Raw genomic sequence first — 20,117 nt, 5'->3', positions numbered from 1 at the left:
CAATGGAATCTGAAATTACTCACAACTTTCCCTGAATTCAATGCTTGCAGGCAGTATCAGTTCAGGCCCAGAGGCATCCTGAGTTCTGAAAGAAGAAAGTGCCCATCTCTTAAAATCAGGTCATGTGGCTCATAACATCACTAACAACCTATGCCTATTTCAGCAACTATTATTACAGTCTTCATACAGTTCTTACAAATAATACACAGCCCAATGACTCGTGTTCACATGGAAACCATTCAAATATTCAGATGAGCACACTGGGAGTGATCATATCCCTACTCCTCACGGAGGTCAGTTCCTTGAAGTATCTGCTTCCATCATGAGAACTGATCTGACCACAATTCTCTATTATTCATGAAGATTTCGTGCGGAGTAGGGCGACCAGGCTGTCACGCACCTGCTACGGCAATGGCTCGAGTCACAATGAAAAGCCACTGCCAGGAGACATGAGAAAAACGAAACCACTGTGAGCCCGCACCTGAGCTTCTGCACATGAAAAACAAGTCCCCAAGAGCCAGACAACTGCCTCGGCTTCTGATAAAGCTCAGAGATGACCCCGCAGACCCCTTCAGTCACTCCATATTAGCATTTCTCGACGCTCACAGGGAAGCACGCCTTCAAAAGACGACAGCCTACTCACAGCTTTTTCCTGAAGCCAACATCAACTCCAAACACCTTTCATCACTTAGCCAGGCACTACAAACCCGGGCACGCCAAGCAATGTAAACCAGGAGCAGCCAGGATTTGGAACACTTCGAAGAATTAGCACTGTACTCATGTTTATGTATTTCCAGGTATTCTGGATCAAAGAACTTCAAAGGCTAGGTACATTTCTATTTCTATAAAGGAGTTCTCCAAATAGCGGACCACCCCGCCCCCACTGGGAGGATGGAAGGTTCACTGTTCTGTGAAATTCTTCCTTCGGTTATTAATGTACACACACATAGGTATGTCTCCACCGGGGCACAACGTACAACAGCATTCTGTGTTGTGCACTGTGGTCAAAAAAACATCTGAAAGCCATTAGTAAGCACAGAATTTCTAAAATGTGTAAAATAATTACAAATCCAATTTAGATCTCCTTACCTTAGGTTTATACCGCTCTCGATGGATGGTGTTCAGTTTAACTGCTCTTTCATGCAGACATGTGATTAGAATCTCAAGCAACGTAATCATTACTCTAAGCTAGTAGGCAACTAGCTATGTTTTCTGTATAGCATTTGTAAGTAGCCCCCCCACCCCTAACAAACTAGCAAGTGATTAGATTCCTGAAGACTTTAAATCTTTACCACTTTAGTTCAGCTTTAACAGATGACCAAGAAAAATTTTCCAAAAATCTGTCTTCGAATAGATTAAGAAAATTAAAATTGACAGCAAAGGCAAAGGAACATGTATTGTACCTTCGCACAAACGTAAGTGGAAGTGAAGAGTGGGGCTACAATGAGCTACCCGGGGATGAAAGCAACGACTGACGCAGATATCGGCTCAGACAAAACTGAGGCCAGTACTCAAAACAGAGCTTCCCATCCGGTGGGAGGGAGAGTCAACTGCAATACTGGTGCTTATAAATTTGCTGGTGACTTAAAGGACAGTTGTTTTCCGCAGCAACACCGAAGTCTAGCAACACTGGACACACGGTGACGCACCTGCCCGACTTCAGCGTCTGCAGTCACTGCTACTGACTGTTCATTCAATATACTGGCTCCTGTGACAACTTTGAGAAAGGAGATGAGGGAGAGGAGCCTGTGAGGGCCACAGACTGAAGCCCCTCGTCCCCAGCAGCGGATGCGCCCGTCCCGCCCCCGCCCACCTCCCCCGGGGGCTTAAGGAGCTGCAACGAGAAACACAGCAAGTTAACCTCAAACTGTTATAATCACTAGAAGAAAAAGAAAAGTCTTTCCATCAAATTATATGTTTTGAAGTTTCTTATCCTGTCTGTGATTGAATAACTTGGATTTAACTCAACAATTCGGGTATAAAAAAGCTCTTATAAACAACAGAATTTAAATGTCCAATTTATGTTAACATGTCTCTCTTTAACTGCTATATTTATAGACATCTACAACTGCAGATAAGCAGTTATTTTCAATTTACTATCTATACAACAAACTGGATGAACCTTACCAATTGTTTCATCAATTTGACAAATCTAGTAAAAAGAAGGAATTTAAAATCTCACCAAAAAAATTTTAAAAAGTGTCAATGATAACTTAAGGCACTTCACTATTCAAAAAGATTTTTCCTTGACTGAAATCAGCATTTTAAACATACCTATTAAAACAACTTAGATTTTATGACTAAACCGATTAAATGAAGCATCGCTTATACCCACACTGTGTATGCGAAAAACAAAGACCAAAAACAGAAGAACCATCTTTTTCCATCACTGCTGTAATATCAACAAAGTAGTACACACCTGTAATTCCAATAAAAGCTTTGGTAAAATCTTTGCTCACAGGATAAAATCAGTTCTAACGTACAGTGAACCATCAGATGTCTATCTCACACTGTGCTAATCTACTATATTTACTTACACACACACACACTTAATTCTGCACACCCTAAAAGAGTTATCCTAATCACTCTTTCCTCTCACACATTTGATTTATTCACTCATTCAAATATTTATGGGCTAAGAACTATGATACACTCCTCTCGATCACCTTATAGATAAACAGAGGCACTCTTTACGATACTAGTTCACCATCTGGAGTATCTTAATCTAGAATATACCACCAAAATCAAGGACAGACACAGAAAGTAGACTTATTATTACCTCTAAAAAAATTCACATAGCCGACAAAAATCTTGATAATAACCAAAATGCAGGATAAAAACAAGGGAAAAACCCGAGATTCCCATATCAATCTACAAACTGAATTACTGTGATAAATGATATTAAAAACTTGTAACACACAGCGCCCTCTACTGGAAGATGGAAAATTAAAAACTACATCAGCTGCCTGTCACCAGTCACCCGCCTCAGTTACCAGATCTGAGGGAGAACAGTTAGGATGGCTTCATCAGAAACCTGAATAGCACCAAAAGATGGACACTCCCAGTTCCACTGCTGCTCACGGAGAGTACGTGATCCGGCACTCACGAGCTCCCTCCCGACTGCCGTCTGTGTGTGCTTAGAACCCTGCGGGACAAGCCCTCCAGCCACATCACGCTGCAGCGGAAGCTCATCAGCACTTGGGACTCACCACCCGTTGTTTCAGTGTGTGAGGCACTGACATCACTTTTCAACATTTAAACAATGTTAAAAGTCACAAGGAAGTAGGATTCTAATTAAGGTAAGATATACTTAAAAATCGTTAAGAAAAGGAAATAACAAAATGTAGAAGTTCTCTGTTCAAAAACACTAGGCAAGAACAATGGCAGGAGAAACAGTCACCCCTAGGCATCTCAGCAGAACATAAGATGCACTAACACGGCACACAATAAATCCTAAAAACTCCACCTGAAGTCATGTTTGGCTTTGTGTGTTTACACATGTAAGGGTTTTGTATATGGATGGGTGAAATGATTAGACTGTCTAAATATAAAAATTATCAAATATTAACATCCTAGAAAAGCTTCCTTTCTCCATGTTTTACAGAATAGCACATTTAAAACAGAAACATTTTTAACTCAAAGTGCCTCCCTTTTCACCCAGACAGACGACACCATGGCCCAGGGGTAAGGGGTACCACTGCTCACGAAGCTTTCTCTTCAGTTCAGTAACATGAAAAGAAAATAACATTCTAAAAATGTGAGCCAAACCTCAGTAGATTCAATAATCTTTACCCCAAGCCCTTTCTAGGAATACTTCCACTTTTTTCATATTAAGAAAAGAACTACTTCCTACCTGTTTTCTTGCCTGCGGTAATCCTGCTGCTGTTCTACTCTGATCATTGGCTTCACCATCCCTCGCTCCGCCGTGCTGGAGGCAGACAACACCTTGTCGCTGTCCAGCCTCGTGGTGCTCTAAACCAGGGGAAGACACAGAGCATTTAAAAACGCCATGCAAACCAATCAGGCTTACACTTACTGTTGCAGGGGGAGATGGGATGCAAGGCTGCCAGGGAGGGGGAGGCAGGAGAGGGATGCAGGGGACGCAGCAATGCTGAGGATGCCAAGTCCACATAGGCATGCCCCAAAACACACTGTCACTGAAAGAGCAATAAAACACACAGCCACTTTCCTTTTCAAAGAGCTAGACGTGGGCTTCAAAACACAGTCAGGCAAAAGTGGTTCTTCACACAGTACAGTAACAATAGCAACTACCCCAGTAAGTTCTCTTAGTTCGGGAGAGCTGAGAGAATATGCACAACATGGAAAGTCAGGGTCTTTGTTTTACTTATGAAGAAAGGATTTAAAAATCTGCTCATCACAGCTCAATACCCAATGAAGAACTGAGTACAGAAACTGGTTTATTCTCTGCCCTTAAATAACAGAAAAAAACACATTTATAGCAACCTAGTACAGTACATTTAAGCTCTTCCAAGCAGGGCACATCCCTAACCAACCCATGGCAGACAAAACAGATAAGCAACCTATATTAGTAAGAAAATAATCAGAGCAGAATCAATAAAATTATACAAGATGGGGCGCCTGGGTGGCACAGCGGTTAAGCGTCTGCCCTCGGCTTAGGGCATGATCCTGGCATTCCGGGATCGAGCCCTACATCAGGCTCCTCCGCTATGAGCCTGCTTCTTCCTCTCCCACTCCCCCTGCTTGTGTTCCCTCTCTCGCTGGCTGTCTCTATCTCTGTCAAATAAATAAATAAATAAAATCTTAAAAAAAAAAATAAATAAAATTATACAAGAAATTCATTGTAGCAAAAATTTTATGTCAATTTTCTCATTATATTGGTTTACTGTAGAAATTGAGCTTGATAATAGAAATCATTCTCATCTTACCAACCAGAGTGTTAACTTCGGGCTGTATTTATCTTTACGGCTTTTCTTATTTTCCATAAAATAATGTAAAAAATATATTTGTAAAAAATACTTTGTAAAGCATTTGTAAAAATACTCCTTATAAAAAATACCTTTTCGTATGTTGTAAACATCTTACAATATTCTTATGTTATAGAACTGTAATGGCTGTGTAACATTTTGTTGTCTATTCACCAAAGTTCATTGAACTAATCCTTGATTACACTGTTTAAAATGTTCACCAGGACAGGGTGTCCTGACAACCAGGCTTATAAATATATACATTCACACACAGTAATTACGTCCATAAAATATATTTTATAGAAATAAAAATGCTTGGCCAATGGATGGCGAGAGACTACAAAAAACTGTTGTAAATAAATAATAAAGCCATAATACATAAATTAAGGTATGTTTATAAGCTAACATATTACAAAATAATTTTAGTCTGTTTTCAAATGAAATGCTTACAAAATGATAGCCAAAGGCCATAGGACAGAAAGGGGTGTGTGTGTGTGTGTGTGTGTGTGTGTGTCTGCACACGTGCATGGGTATTTAATTATTTGAAAGTGTATAAATGAACACATCTGCAACATAAAGAGCTCAGAAAAGGATCCATCAAAATGTTTCTAATAGCCAACTATAAATTGCAGATGAAAGGTTTTCATTTCTGCACATTTTTTCCTTAATTTATCAACGTTTCTGTTTTAACTACACACTTTTGTAAGAAACTAAACTTTTTAAAAAAGATCTAATTTATTTATTGTAGAGAGAGAGCACGAGAGAAAGCACAAGCACGTGTGGAGGGGATGGGCAGAGGGAGGTGGAGAGAGAGAACCCTCAAAACAACACCCTGCTGAGCTCAGAGCCCGACGTGGGGCTCAATCCCATGACCCTGAGATCATGACCTGAGCTGAGATCAGAGTCGGACACCCAACTGACCGAGCCACCCAGGCGCCCCTAAGAAACTCAACTTTTTATGAAGATAGTTACATTTGGTTCCAAGAGTATTTGCTCACAGTCGCTCAACAGCTCTTTACTGCAGCTCTTCAATGCCCCGAGTGCTTTCTGAGCACAAGTAGCACAGCAATGAACACGTCAAGTGAGATCCCTACTTGCACAGAGCTCACATTCCACAGACGACACACGAGACAAGGATCAGATGGCAGTATAGGCTCGTACAAAGAATTTAAAGTAAGGTGTAATTATGCCAGGATGCTCAAGGAAGATTTCTTCAAGGAGGTGATGTGTAAACTGAGTTCTCATTAGGAAGGGGTTAGCTGCAAGAGAACCAGTGGGAAGAACATTCTAGGAAGAGCAAATATGCCGAGCGTTCAGATGGGAAAGAGGTGTGGCTGGCACAGACTAAGCCGAGAGGAAAGGCAGGCCAGGTCAGAAGGAGCTGTGAGAGAGAGAGGGAAGAGTGTGGGATATTTGGGATGAGAGGCTGTGAAAAGCAGGGCAGTAACAGAATCGAATTCATATTTTCAGAACACCGGCCTGGCCACTGGGAGAAGAGTGACAAGCCCAGGGCAGTAGAGGAAAGGCAGCCATCTCAGAAGCCATGCCGATTTCCTGCCGTGTGACACCTGGAGCCTCTGCCCGACCACTCACGGCAGCGATGGAGAAAGATGGGCACTTTTGGACTATTTCAGACAAAGAGCAGACGGAACTTGCCAACAACTGAATGTAGAGGTCGAGGGAAGGGCAGGAACCCAGCATAACCAGTGATGGAGTTCTGTGGGGACAATGCTACAGATGAGGATATCATTTACTGAAACGGGGAAGGATCAGGGAAAGAAAGGAGGATATCTGAGAAAGAAAATCTAGTTCTGTTTTAGCTATGTTAAACTTGAAATACGTCTTAGACGTCACCACAGCTGTATCACGCAAGCCTTTGGAGTCTGCAGAGGTCAGGGCCAAAGATACAGTCAAGAATAATTACTGTGTAGATGTACTGTAACTCCCCTACTGCATAAGGTCACCTGGGAACACGTACACACAGGAGAGAAGGGGCCCTACAGGTCTGAAACGAAGGTGAGCGGTCAAGTGGAGGAAGACGTGGAGGAGGTACCACCAACAGATGAGACCCAGGAGGACAAGCATGGAGGTGGGAGAAATCGGGAGGGCGACACCCTGAGGCTGAAGTAAGGAAGCGCCCCGCATAAGTGGTGCTGACCCGTCATAGGCCGACAGAGGGAAACGAGTACTGGACTGGGCAAGCCGGACGTCAGCAGAGCCCATGACACAGTCCCCATGAAGGGGCAGGAGCCAAATGGGAGCGACAGGAAGAAGATGAAGTGACAGGAAGTGGAGCAGAGATTATTTCCTCCTCAAGAAATCATGCAACGAAGAGAAGCAGAAAACTGGGGCAACAGCTGGAGGGCTCAGGACGGGTGTTTAAGAACAGGAGGCGCTACAGCATGTTGGGGCTGCTGCTGCACCCTGGCCCCGGCCAGCTGCATCTGGAACAGCCCCCCCCACCCCACTGCCCCTACCTAGAGCAGCCCCCGCACCCTGGCCCCGGGCAGCCGCACCTGGAACAGCCCCCCCACCCCCCCCAACCTAGAGCAGCCCCCGCACCATGGCCCCAGCCAGCTGTACCAGGAGCAGCTCCCCCCACCCCCCCCCCACACCTAGAGCAGCCCCGCACCACGGCCCCGGCCAGCTGCACCAGGAGCAGCTCCCCCCCCCCCCCCCAAGAGCAGCCCCTTCCCTGAATCTGTGCTAAGCCTGTGTTTGGCTTTAACCAATGGAAGGTGAGGGAATCAAAGCTGGGCACCAGCCCTGGCCCAAGCCTAAGAAAGCCTGTTAATTCCATGATTCTGTGAGACACCAAAACATCTGGTTGCCCTCAGGGAGAGATAAGCAAGAGGTCCCAGGGAGAGAACCTGAGATGACAGGGAGGTCTTGTCAGGCCCCCAACCAACCCACCAGAAGCTGAATGCTGCAACACGAGTCACCACCAGCAAGACGAGCAAACAAACAGCCCTGGCGAGTCCAAACCACACTGTACAACTGTCAGTAAATAAAATGGGTACTATTTTATTTTAGTCCAACTTGTGGGGTGGTTTAGTTACTGAGCGATAGATAACCAAAATGAGGCCACAAATTCCCTGATCATGCAAGATATGGGATAACTGTGGAAGCAAAGTGCCAGAGAAGGTAAGCTAGCAGATGGATGACAGTAAAGCCCGTTATCTTAGGAGGTCACCTGGCCAAGAAGGGCTGCTTAGACAGAGGATGAGCCTAGGATGCACTGCTTGGAGGAAAAAGCACAATTCCCCGGCCCCAGGCCTGTTACATATCACTGCAGAGACAGCACGACAGATTAGGACAACCCTCAGAGACCACCGTGAAGTCTGTCTTTGCAATAGTCCTACCAGTACACTACCAATAACTCGTCCATGGCGCCCTATGATGCCGCACAAACACAGTCCTATCAGGTCATATAAACCACCTACCTTGCTTGTTGGCAGTGCTGTTCCACTATGAACATCTCCTCCTAAATCAAAAGTTGTCTCTTGAACGATTCTTTCAGGATAAAAAAAAAGAAATACATAGAATTAATAACTCTCAAATGATAAGACATTGTTTTTCTCAATAATACAAAAGAAATGGCTAAATATCCCAATTCAAAGAGCCTCAAGAAATTGCTTTATTTTCAGCATATAAAGTTACAGAATAAAAAAGCTGTTAAAACTTTATAAACTTTTCGGGGTGCCTGGATGGCTCAGCTGTTAAGCGTCTGCCTTCGGCTCGGGTCCTGATCCACGGTCCTGGGATCGAGTCCCATGTCAGGCTCCCTAATCAGCAGGCAGCCTGCTTTCCCCTCTCCCTCTGTTCTACCCTCTCTCTAACTAATAAATAAAATCTTTAAAAAACAACTTTATGAACTTTTCTTACTGCGATATACTAATACTCTCAGGATCATATCTTTTAAGACATTTCCTAACACAGAGAAGGCAACCATGCTCAAGGAGGGTAAGGCACAGGAGCAAAGCTGCCATCTTCCAAAAGTCAATATGATGATTTTTTAAAAGCTCATGGATACCACCACTTAGGCTATAATAAAGAAACGGCGAACTTTTGTATAATGTTAGTAATCAGATCAAGAGTTACTCTACTTTAAATAATTTTTCAGAATATCTAAAAATACCAAACTTTTAAAACCATCATTATGAAAAATTCAGAATAAACAAAATCTCATTTTGAACAGTCAATAACCTGAAGCAAGCTATGGTTCTTTGGCACAAATAAGGGTAAATACAATCCATTAATCCCAGCCCAAGAGAGAGGCCCCAGGAAAGGGAAAAAAAGAACCCTAAAAACACCTGGAAACCAACAGGATGGGTTAGTGCTGAAATTCCCTGGGCTTCTGCCCAAGGTAATCAGAAAGAATGACAATGTCTGCTGTTATCTGAAAGCCAACAGTCTGGCTTCGCAGCACTGTGCTAACTTTAAGCTTGTATTTAAGCCTCATCTACAGGACGAAACCACAGTTACGCACAAGTTCAAAACAATGTTTCAAATTCAATCAGGCACCAATTCTTCCTCTACCTCATCACCATGAAAACAAAATCATCTTGGAAAACAAAACAGTATCACACTTTAAAACAGTAAACTAAGAAAGTAAAAGCTTGTACTAAAAGCTAAATACTTTGTCACCTACCCTCTGTCACCAAGATATTCACAAGACACAGAAACTGTTCTCCTGGTTTCTAATGGTTTGAATGGGAAATGCAGTCATTTTGAGTCTGATAATGACAACACAAGTACAACAGTTCACCTCCCTCTGTCGTCCATCAAAGCTACACATACACCGTACCTATTCTGAACTCTGCGTTATCGATGCACAGAAATACAGCCAAAGCCGCCTTGACTCCACTTGTAATTACCATCCTAAAATAACAAATTTACTCAACACCATGCAAAGCTCTTTATTTTTTCCCCCAAAGCTAACAAGACTTTAAGGTTTAACATGGACCTGTTTGTACTGCATTCTGAATATGCAAATGATTGCAAAGTGATTTTATTCATTACTTTAATGACATTATCTAAGTATGACCACTGAGGGTAAGAACCATGTCTGGGCCACCTCAGCCCAGAGCACAGTGACATGTGACACAGGTGTTCCACAAATGCAGGCTGGATGAATACATACGTGAAGAGGTGAACAAATGCGTCAAATGCATCAACAGAAGTCCCACCCTGACCATCAACATCAAATTGTGCTATCTTGCTAGGCCACCATTCACTAAGGCTTTGAAGACACAAACTCTGAAATCTGCAATTAAGAACACATGCATCATGTATCCCTCAAGGAACTAGAAAAAGAAGAACAAACAAAGCCCAAAGTTACTAGAGGGAAGGAAATAAATAAAATTAAATCAGAAATTAAAAGAGAAGACTTTACAACTGGTACCCAGAAACAAAATAACATTAACAGTCTATTAGAAACAACTATATGCCAACAAACTGGACAACCTAGAAAAAATGGATGAATTCCTAGAAACATACAAACTACCAAGACTGAATCATGATGAGACAGAGAATCTGAACAGACGGTTACTAGCAAGGAGATCGAATCATTAATCAAAACCACCCAACAAACAAAAGTCCAGGCCAGATGGCTTTATTGGTGAATTCCACCAAATGTTCAAAGAATGAATACCAATCCTTCTCAAACTCTCCAAACACTAGAAGAGGAGGGACCTCTTCCAAACTAATTTTATGAGACCAGCATTGCCCTGATGCCAAAACCAGACAAGGGAACAAGAAAAGAGAATTATAGGCTAATATTCCTGATGAACAGACGCAAAAATCTTCAACAAAATATTAGCAAACTGAATTCAACATTACATTGAGGGGATCACACACCAAGATCAAGAGGGATTTAGTCCAGGGATGCAAGGATGGTTCAACAGCCACACATTGGTCAATGTGTTCCACCATATTAACAAAATAAAGGATGAAGGTCATGTGATCAACTTAACAGATGCAAAAAAAGCATTTGACAAAATTTAGTATCTGTTTACGATAAGAACTCTTAACAAAGCAGATATAAAGGGAATGTACCTCAATATAATAAAGGCCATACATGACATGGCCACAGCCAGATCATACTCAATGATGAAGACCTGAAGGCTTTTCCTCTAAGATCAAGAGCAAGACAAGGATGCCCACTCTCACCACTTTTATTCCACACAGTATTAGAAGTCCTAGCCAGAGCAATTAGGCAAGAAAAAGAAATATGAGGCATCCAAATCGGAAAGGCAGAAATAAATTTGTCACTATTTGCAGATTACATGTTATTACCTATAGGAAACCCTAAGGACTCCATCAAAAATATATTAGTTATATATTTATATATGTTTACCTATATTTACATACATATAAATAACATATAAATATATTTGTCTATATATATAACTAATCTGTATTAGGTATATACATATATAAAATGGAATGTTATTCAGCCATAAGAAAGAAGGGAAGTTTGCCATTGGCACAACATGGATGGACCTGGAGAGCACTGTGCTCGGGGAAATAAGCCAAACAGAGAAAGACAGATACTGTATTACCTCACTTACACGTGGAATCTAAAAAAACAAAACAAATAAAATTGAAGCTCACAGACACAGAGAACAGATCGGTAGTTGCCAAAGGCAGGGGGTGGCAGGTGGGTAAGGTGGGTCAAAAACTTCCAGTTACAAATATAAGCCATGGAGATGTGATATATGACATGGAAACTAGTTACTAATACTGTACTGCATATCTGAAAGTTGCCAAGAGAGTTAATCTTGTAAGTTCTCATCACAAGAAACAAAAAAAGTACCCATGTATGGCGATGGATGGTAACTAGACTTACTGTGGTGATCACTTAGCAATATATACAAATAATGAATCATTATGCTTTGCACCTGAAACTAACACGTCAATTATACCTCAATAAAAAAAAAATACATACACATCTGTGAAAAAAAAAAGGGTTATCTACCATTTGTATAACAGTTTGACGATAGAACAAAATTACTGTTTATTAAAAAAAAGAAAGTTCTTTCTAATTAATGGATGTACATGTAAGTACTGGTATATTCGACCACTGAGCAGTCTTCACGAGGTTTGTAGAAAAAGATGTAATAATAAACATAAAATTTCATAGCACATTCCCGTCAAAGTAAGCCATGTTCTTAGTATGATTCTGCTCTTGGCCAAAAAGAAGATGAGAACAGACACCCGCAGGCCTCCAAAGCAGAAGCCATTAACGGCAAAACAACTGGGGAGGGACCTCATATACAGAAAGCCAGAAAACCTTGCCGAGCAAAACTTGAGGGCTGTGGTAAAGGGACAAGGACAGTCTTATCACTAAAACAGCAACTCATAACATCAAAATAAGTATGATCTAAAACTCAGGAATGAAGCATGATTGGGAAAAACCGCAGGTACCACTGAAAAACAATGTGCAACAGGCCAGAAGAAACCATTCCCCATGATGACTTCTTTGGCCAAACATCCTACAGGTCAGCGGCAAGTAAGACTGAGCCTGTCATCCCGTTTGGTGCTGAAAGAAAGATGCGGGCCTGAAGAAGAGCGGAGGGTTAGAATGGAAACCATGTGAACAGGACTGTCGGCTGAAGCAAAGGGGCCAAAGAGAGGTCACAACGAGGGGCAGGAAATGCGGACGTGACTCATAAGTAAATACAACCTTAAAAAAGGAATATAAAACCACCGGTCCTCCCAGACACAAAACGGAAGGATGAGTTTAGATATACAACCCATTTAAAGGTGGAAGACTCGTCAGACAGAAATGGGCTTTCTTGAGAGTCAGGGCCCACGCTGGTTTTCCTTGGGAACCGAGGGACAGGTCCTTGGCCAAAATGTGGAGCTGGAGGTGAGCGGCTGGGAACAGAAGGTCTCAATCAGCCCATGACATTTCCCACGTCCCAGGTGCCTAGGGGAACATGTGTGATGATCCACGAAGTGTCATCTTGGAGAAAGACATTAAGTCTTACTTGTGCTAGCTGCCTTTTATCCTTTTTCTGGACCAGGATTCAAAATGGACACCAAATGAACTGATAACCCGCCAGGAATGATCTCAGAGTTTACAATGCCGAGAAACTGGCAAACAACCAACACGAAGAAACTAACAATTCGCACCTGCCCCAGAGTACCAGCTCTGGAAGGCTAACCGAAGGCAGGTCACAGAACAAAACTATGGGACAGGCAGCAGCGAGAAGACCACCCACACGCAGTGTACGCACGCAGTGCTCTTGGGGCAGAGAGCTGCCGCGTATTCAGTGGACTTTCTGGCTGCCTTCAACAGCCTGTGGGAAGGGCCATGGCAGCAACTGTCCCAAGACGCATGCCCTAGCAGCCTGCAAGATGGATGACAAAGGACTTAAACAGCGTAGTCTTTTAAAAAATTACCATTACCAAAAAGGAAGTCTTACTCCCTCCCCCAGTCAAAAGTTTAATTAGATGATCAGTAAGGATTTTTTTTTTTGGTAATAGGGCCACATCGCAAGTCCTCAGAAAGGCACTAGGTGGAGCTAAAATATTTTTAATTCCTTAAAGAGCTTGTTACGTAGTGTGTTTCATCATTACTAACAGAAAAAAACACCCCAACAAAAATTTTAGTTACGTGGGATCATTACATAAAACACCACAGTTCTTCATAAAAGAATAAACTACTGGCTAAAAAAACAAAATTTAAAACTAATCTAAAACCAGCCACAACTTCCAATTTTACAAGTCAAGACCCCTTTCTTCTTTCCTCTGCAACCAACCCAAATCGGCAAGAACAACAAACCACACTTCGAATTTTTAAAAATAAAACAACCTGTGATGTATGCCTAATTCAGATTCCTTTACACATAAATCAAACCGCTCTAAACTCTTAAAGCTAATGGACAGGAATTACCCAGGCTTATGTCTGGGACCCTTGGCTGTCAGGCCTCCATCCACAGATCTCTTTGCCAGAGCGTGGTCCTGGCTGGGGTCCACAAACTTGAACACGTGTGATGCCCCGAACTGCACTTTCATTCCACTTTGCAGCATGGTTGTCTCTGAGATGCGCTGTCCTTCCACATAAGTCTCAGCATCCATGCTTCTTGGCGTGACGGTGACAACCCCATCCATGTTTGTGAGGTCACAGTGATGGGGCTGAATTCCTGATCCAAACAGCTACAATGAAATCAAAGAAACTTTCATCATAAAGGACATGGTATTTAAAAACAGAATTTTGGGGGCATCTGGGTGGCTCAGTTGGTTAAGTGGCTGACTCTTGATCTCAGCTCCCGTCTTGATCTCAAAGTCATGAGTTCAAGCCCCCGCACTGGGCTCCACGCCCAGTGTGGAGCCTACTTGAAAACAAAAACAAAAAACCCAGCATTTTAAAACCGTGAGTTCCTCTTTTATGATAAATATAATAAAACAAACTAGATTTTTGGTGTTTTTTAAGTGGATCCCCCCTCACAGTATAAAAATAAACAAACAGTGTCAAAATAGGGTCAAAATAATTGAACACATTACGTTTAGCATCGAGTAACTTAAGACACACTGTAAATCTGAATTGAAAAGCACATGGTCGTCTTAAACATTTATTAGATAATTAAGAATAAATCTGTAGGACTACAAATTCTATTTATGTTTCACTGTTGTGCCGAAGGAAGGGATGTCAGAACTGAAAATGACACTAAATAACCTGACCCCTCATTTGCAACAGGGAAATGACAGCACAGGGGAAGGGCAGTCTGCCAGAGGTCAGCTGAGTTCCATCAGGTAAGAACTCTGGCCTTCCTCACTTAAAGAACACGCTCTGCTGTTTTCATTAAGCACCTGAGAACCACATTCGGTTAGCATCATAACTACCGTTCAGGGAATGCCCACACCTCCAGGCATCAGACCCAACAGCGGGCTACCTCCCCCAATCCTGAAAAAGACCCATGCAGTCATCACCACCTTCTGGAGAAAAGCCAAGAGTCTCAGAGGAACTCCACGACCAGGTCAGACTCCAGAGGTGAAGAGTGGACATAATTTCACAGCCTGCTCTGTTTGTGCTGAGGCAAAGGAAAGTGACCCAGAGGACGCAGCTACTTATGTTAAAAGTAAAGTCCTTCCTGTCTGGTCCATTCCTGCCTGGCTACCGGGAAGCAGGTGCTGAACCATGTGCCCCTTCCCACCCAAACGTAAGAGCCACAGAAGGCGCGAGAGCCGCGGCACGTCTGCGCACCTGGATGGAGTTCTCATCGAACTTTTCTGTCCCAACCTCAGTGACGCTCAACTGAAGGCGGTAAAGCTTGGGCTTATCTCTGGAGTCAGAGCCGTCTGCGGAAAGAAGAACAAAGCTTCATCTGCCAAGTCTGATGTTCTTGTGTTATTTGAAACAAGCCAACAAAGCAAGCAAACAAAAGGTTATCTTAGAAATGACATAACAGTTCTCAATTCTCAGGGTTTCATTTCAAAGAACTCTCCAAATTTAAATCATGCAATTTAACTAACTGGATATAGACATTTTAAATTAAGACACAGACACATCAGCTTCTATTTAATCTAATTTAAGGTGCTAACATCATCATCCATAACCTACGTTTCCTTATCACATAAAAAGAAATTTCTCCACCACGCAGCCCTGGACTTTTGTGAATGATTCTGAAGAGCAATTCTATGAGGCGGACGCACGGACCTTCCCTTCAGAGCAGACTGTTCCCCCAGCAACTCGCCGCCTGCGCAGCACACGGCACCACACAGACTGACGGGGCGCGGCGGAGTCACTGATGGAGGTTTCAGTGCACAACCTCACAGCTCATGCAGACCTTTGGACCCAAATTTCTGCGGATGAGGCCAACACAAGCCTTCTGAATAATCTCCCAAGTGATTCCAGTGCCCATTCCTGACCGTAAGTTCCAGTAAGAACTACCATTAAAAGTGCTTAGCTTTGTGGAGTGGCAAGTGTCGGGGTGGGGGCGGAAAGGTACACAGGAATTTTTTGTTTTTGAGTCATTTTATACCTCTGTGAACGGCTGAAATCTTTAACTTCCCTGTGCATGAACTTCTAAGATGGGGACGGCGTGGGGAGGAGAAGGAAGAACAACGAGCGCCAGGACATCCGTTCATTTATACCCAAATGTTGATTCACTTCTCACCTACTATATTCAACCTAACACAGGGTGTCAGTCAGAGATCTGTTCTCATTTCAGAGCTGTTAACATACAAGGAAACATGCCTCACAGAATTAATGTATCCTGACACCATCTCCAGCCGTGAGAGCCAACCTAGTGTGGGTATGCAAAGTCCCAAAAGGGCCACGCAGAGACTCCCTGACCTACTTCATTGCATTAATAACTGATTCAACTTATTAAGTTGCCAGTTAAAATCTCTGGTCACTGGGACCAGGAATTAGGCTGTGAGAGCTTCAGAAGTTAAACACTGGGACTGTGCGTGGATTTTAGACCACTAAAATCTCTTAGCTGTGGTGTGGTCTGAACTCTCACAGACAAAACACATTGTGAATATAAAAACTGTTAGAATTGTTAACTGTAGACTACACAAAATAACATTCTAATCACATTTCCCACTTCTGAAATATTTCCGAAACCTGTCAATCAGGATGCAAGCAACCTGTGTTTGAGAGCCACAATGTCTAATACGCATGAAAAAACCGGCTCATCATCTAAATGCTTCACAGCTACAGTATCCTCATTGTCTGGGGTGGCAACAGAAGCATTCGTGCTTTTTAAAGTGCTTTTTAACTCCAACTCCATGTCCTGATCCAAAATGAGGCATCAGAACCCTTAGGGATGTTGCCTATTTTGCTTGCTTTAACCATAAGTGGTCCTAATAAATAATCCCAGTTAGGAAGCACTGAGTTCTTCCCATCTTGCACAGCACCACGGACTACATTATCTTCATACCACTAACCCTAGCCCATGATTATTTCCATTTACTTGCCCACCCCACGCCATCTCTGAGCTCCTTGGCTAGGGCTAGATTAAAAAAAAAAAAAAAATCTCTTGAGCCTGGTGCTCAGTACAGTATCTGGTTCACAGTACACATTCAACGAAGATTTAATTTATTAACGGTGAGTAATTAGTAGCTAAAAATGAAGAAAAGAAAGCAGTACCGTTACACAGAAAATTACACACATGAATTACAAAGAAAGCAAAAGAAGCAAATAAATGATGAACAATTATTTCAAAACAAAGTTAAAAATACAAGAATATGAAAAATATGTGTTTAGGGGTGAAAGAAAAAATTCACATTAATACTCGTCTGCATTTTGAGTGCTTCTGAAAGGTATCTTGTGACTAATAAATGGGTATTATGTACTTTTCTGTATCAACAGATTCACAAGTATAAAGAAAAAGGGGGAAAGTACAAACTTCCCCTGCAGTCCTTCTTTCTCCCCACGTCACTACACTGGAAACCTCCCCACACACGGGCGAGAAGCAAGTTGCTTACCAGTCCCTCTTTTCTTACACTTCACAGCAACAGAAAATACAGATAAAGCCTTTATGGACAGGTTCTGAATAACCCTAATGGTGGCCACAGAATTTACTAGATACGATGGTGTTTGGTTTGAGTCGGGAGTAAGGGGAGACACAGGCTGGTAATCTTCAAATAACTAACATCTTTCTTTTTGGAATATCTCACTCCCTTCTCCCAGGCATTAATGAACAAAGAAAAGTGTTGCCTAAAACAATACCTTGTGTTTTCTGCCCTTCCTCAACTGAACAAGAGCACCTGAGCACCCTTCCTCCCCACAGATGAAAACTCTGGAGCACCTTTAAAAGCAGACACAGATCTAAGCAGCCCTCCCACATACAATAGTGCTTCTACCAGAGGGTTTTTGGGTTTTTTCTTTATGTCATAATGTACAACTAAAACTGTATAACCCTTCCTGTGGTTTGACATTTACGAGGCACAGGAGGGTGCAATGGGAGCACCCCTTCTTTGCTGCCTTGATCTCCCACCTAGAGGCCAACCTTTAAAATTTGTTTTATGCACATATAGTTCAGCAACTCAATACACGTGTTTCTTTTTTTTGCACCAACATTAGAATACTCCTTAGGGTTGACACATGAAATACATGGCATCTAGCCAAATGGGCAATCGTTGGGGCCCACTTACACAAAAAACTGGTTTTCTATCTAAAATTGCTAATGTCTCTGGGTGTCGTGAATTTTACTTTCCAACTCTGGTACCCCTAAGTTACTATTCACATTGTTCTGTATCTTGTTTTTCTGCTTTTTTTTAAAATTTGAGCTATAACTGGAAACTTTCTTTAGTATTCTAAATATTAAGGGGAAATAGACCATTATGAACATAGCATAAGGACATTTTTTAAAGAACACTTTTTTTTTTTTTTTTTTTTTTTTACAATTCTATGCCTCCAACTCTGCTTCTGCCTTTGCTTGCTCCCCTCGTGAACCCCGGATGGAGTTAGTGTGTGGTGCTAAGTGTCGTTTCACCATGCCACTTAGGGGAGGAACTCGTTCATTTAAAGAGCGCTGAGCGTTTCCCATGTCCCAGGCATGGTGAGAAATTGAACACACATTCACATCCCCCACAGAGTTCATATTTTGGTGAATCAAATAACAGTTAAGAAACTATCAAATTTCTGAAGCTTACTGAAGCACAGGGCTTAGAGCATATTTTTACTAACTCTATTCAGAAAAACAAACTAGCTCTCGTCAAATACAACTGGAGAACTAAAAGCACTTTGGTCAAAGTTTTGATGAGTTTATTCTATGCATTTTTTATACACACCAGGTAAAAAAGGAAACGCCATTTTCTCTCTAGTTTCCATTACTTCGCAGTATGAAATTAACAAACACATGAAAACATTAAAGAATCCTTTTGAGGAATAAAAAAACAATAAAAACAGGTCTTAGACTCCATGCATATATGAGTACCAAAATAGGTGATAAATATCACTTGTTTATAAATTTGTTTAAAAAGAACAAAAACCAAAACTCCAAGTTCAGTTAATATCCAATGAAAATCTGTACCATCAGTTTGGAGATAATTCAACAAACAAATACAAGATGCTAAAAGGTGGGTAAACTTTATACAGTATGGGAAAGCATCTGTTACATTCAACAGGTAAAAAAATAACACTGACGACATAAAAACACACAAAGTATTTCCATAAAACTAAAAACTAGCTGTACTACTAAAGATGACAGAGATACACAAGTTTGAGAAACATGTTCTGAGTAAAAATTACATCTTTGCTAACAATAAGAAACAAATTTCAACCAGGAAAACAAGGAGAATCCTAAGCAACACCCTAAAACCTGGTCATAATGTAATACACTAGTTCCCTACAAAAAGGATGGTAAATATGAGTGAACGCCAAGTATATGGTTGAGTCTTCCTCTCACCCTCCAAATACTGTCAGACACACGCCACTGATTAGGATACCTCTTCCCCACCAGCACTTACAGCCCGAATGTGTAACCGAGGAGTGCCTCCCACCCGCCTCTGGGTCCTGGGATCCTGGGTGCATTCTTACCCACCACCCTCACTCTTTCCCCCACCCCACCCCTTCCTCCCCCAGCTTCTCCCCTCTTCTTAAACTGTTTTTGGAGGGAGAATGGGAAGGATAGGAACACAGCTCCTGTCCTTCTTCAGTCCAATTTCTCACTCTAGACTTAGCCTGAATAAAGGAACTGGACATTTTTGTAAAATCCACTTCTGTGAAATGAAGCAAATGCTGTATATGAAATGCTTACTAGACAAGTACAAAGTGACAGTACATTGAATTTCTTAGAATAAAGTTGTTTGTATCAATTAAAAAACTAATACATAAAATGTCTGGCCAGTTAACAGTATTTTGCCCAAGAAGTTCTGTTAGTGCTCTAGTTAACAAGTAGTATGAAGCATAGCATTACCTTCGTAAGCGTGATAGTTGTAGTAGGCAAAGTGATTCCTTCTCCCTGGGATTAGAAACACATGCACGGGACCCAGGTGAAGGCAGCATCGGCAGGACAGAGGCCATGCAGAACACGCGGAAGAGGGAAGGAGGAGAGAGACAGGAGAGGGTGAGCTGCAGTGGGACACCTTTCAAAGGATGAAAAGCACGTTTCACCCATAGCTTTCGGAGCTGTGAGGACAAGACAACAGCACTCCAGGCAGTGTGTGTGTTAGAAACCAATGCACACTGTTAAGGAAAACACCAAGACAACA

The 20,117-nt window shown here is 42.1% G+C and overlaps 1 protein-coding gene across 25 annotated transcripts in view; it reads right to left on the bottom strand.

The window, feature by feature from the left end:
• AFDN (afadin, adherens junction formation factor) overlaps positions 1–20,117 on the bottom strand; it is a 144,567-nt gene that overhangs the window by 54,447 nt on the left and 70,003 nt on the right. For 17 of the 25 annotated variants that reach the window (XM_087865657.1, XM_087865656.1, XM_087865655.1 and 14 more), the window contains exons 9-14: positions 19,823–19,867; positions 15,160–15,254; positions 13,849–14,111; positions 8,390–8,459; positions 3,854–3,972; positions 24–85 (exon numbers count right to left, since the gene is read on the bottom strand). In XM_087865657.1, the coding sequence (XP_087721783.1) occupies positions 24–85; positions 3,854–3,972; positions 8,390–8,459; positions 13,849–14,111; positions 15,160–15,254; positions 19,823–19,867 (654 nt within the window). The remainder of the gene's footprint in view (positions 1–23; positions 86–3,853; positions 3,973–8,389; positions 8,460–13,848; positions 14,112–15,159; positions 15,255–19,822; positions 19,868–20,117) is intronic. The other 8 variants (XM_087865663.1, XM_087865665.1, XM_087865684.1 and 5 more) reach the window with 1 other exon arrangement.

The sequence above is a fragment of the Ursus americanus genome, chromosome 11 (genome assembly GCF_024610735.1).
Source record: "Ursus americanus isolate L20-20 chromosome 11, mUrsAme1.1.p, whole genome shotgun sequence".
In the NCBI taxonomy this organism is placed as follows: Eukaryota; Metazoa; Chordata; class Mammalia; order Carnivora; family Ursidae; genus Ursus; species Ursus americanus.
The sequence above is the reverse complement of the archived record's forward strand: the minus strand, read 5'-3'. Positions and strand labels throughout refer to the sequence as shown.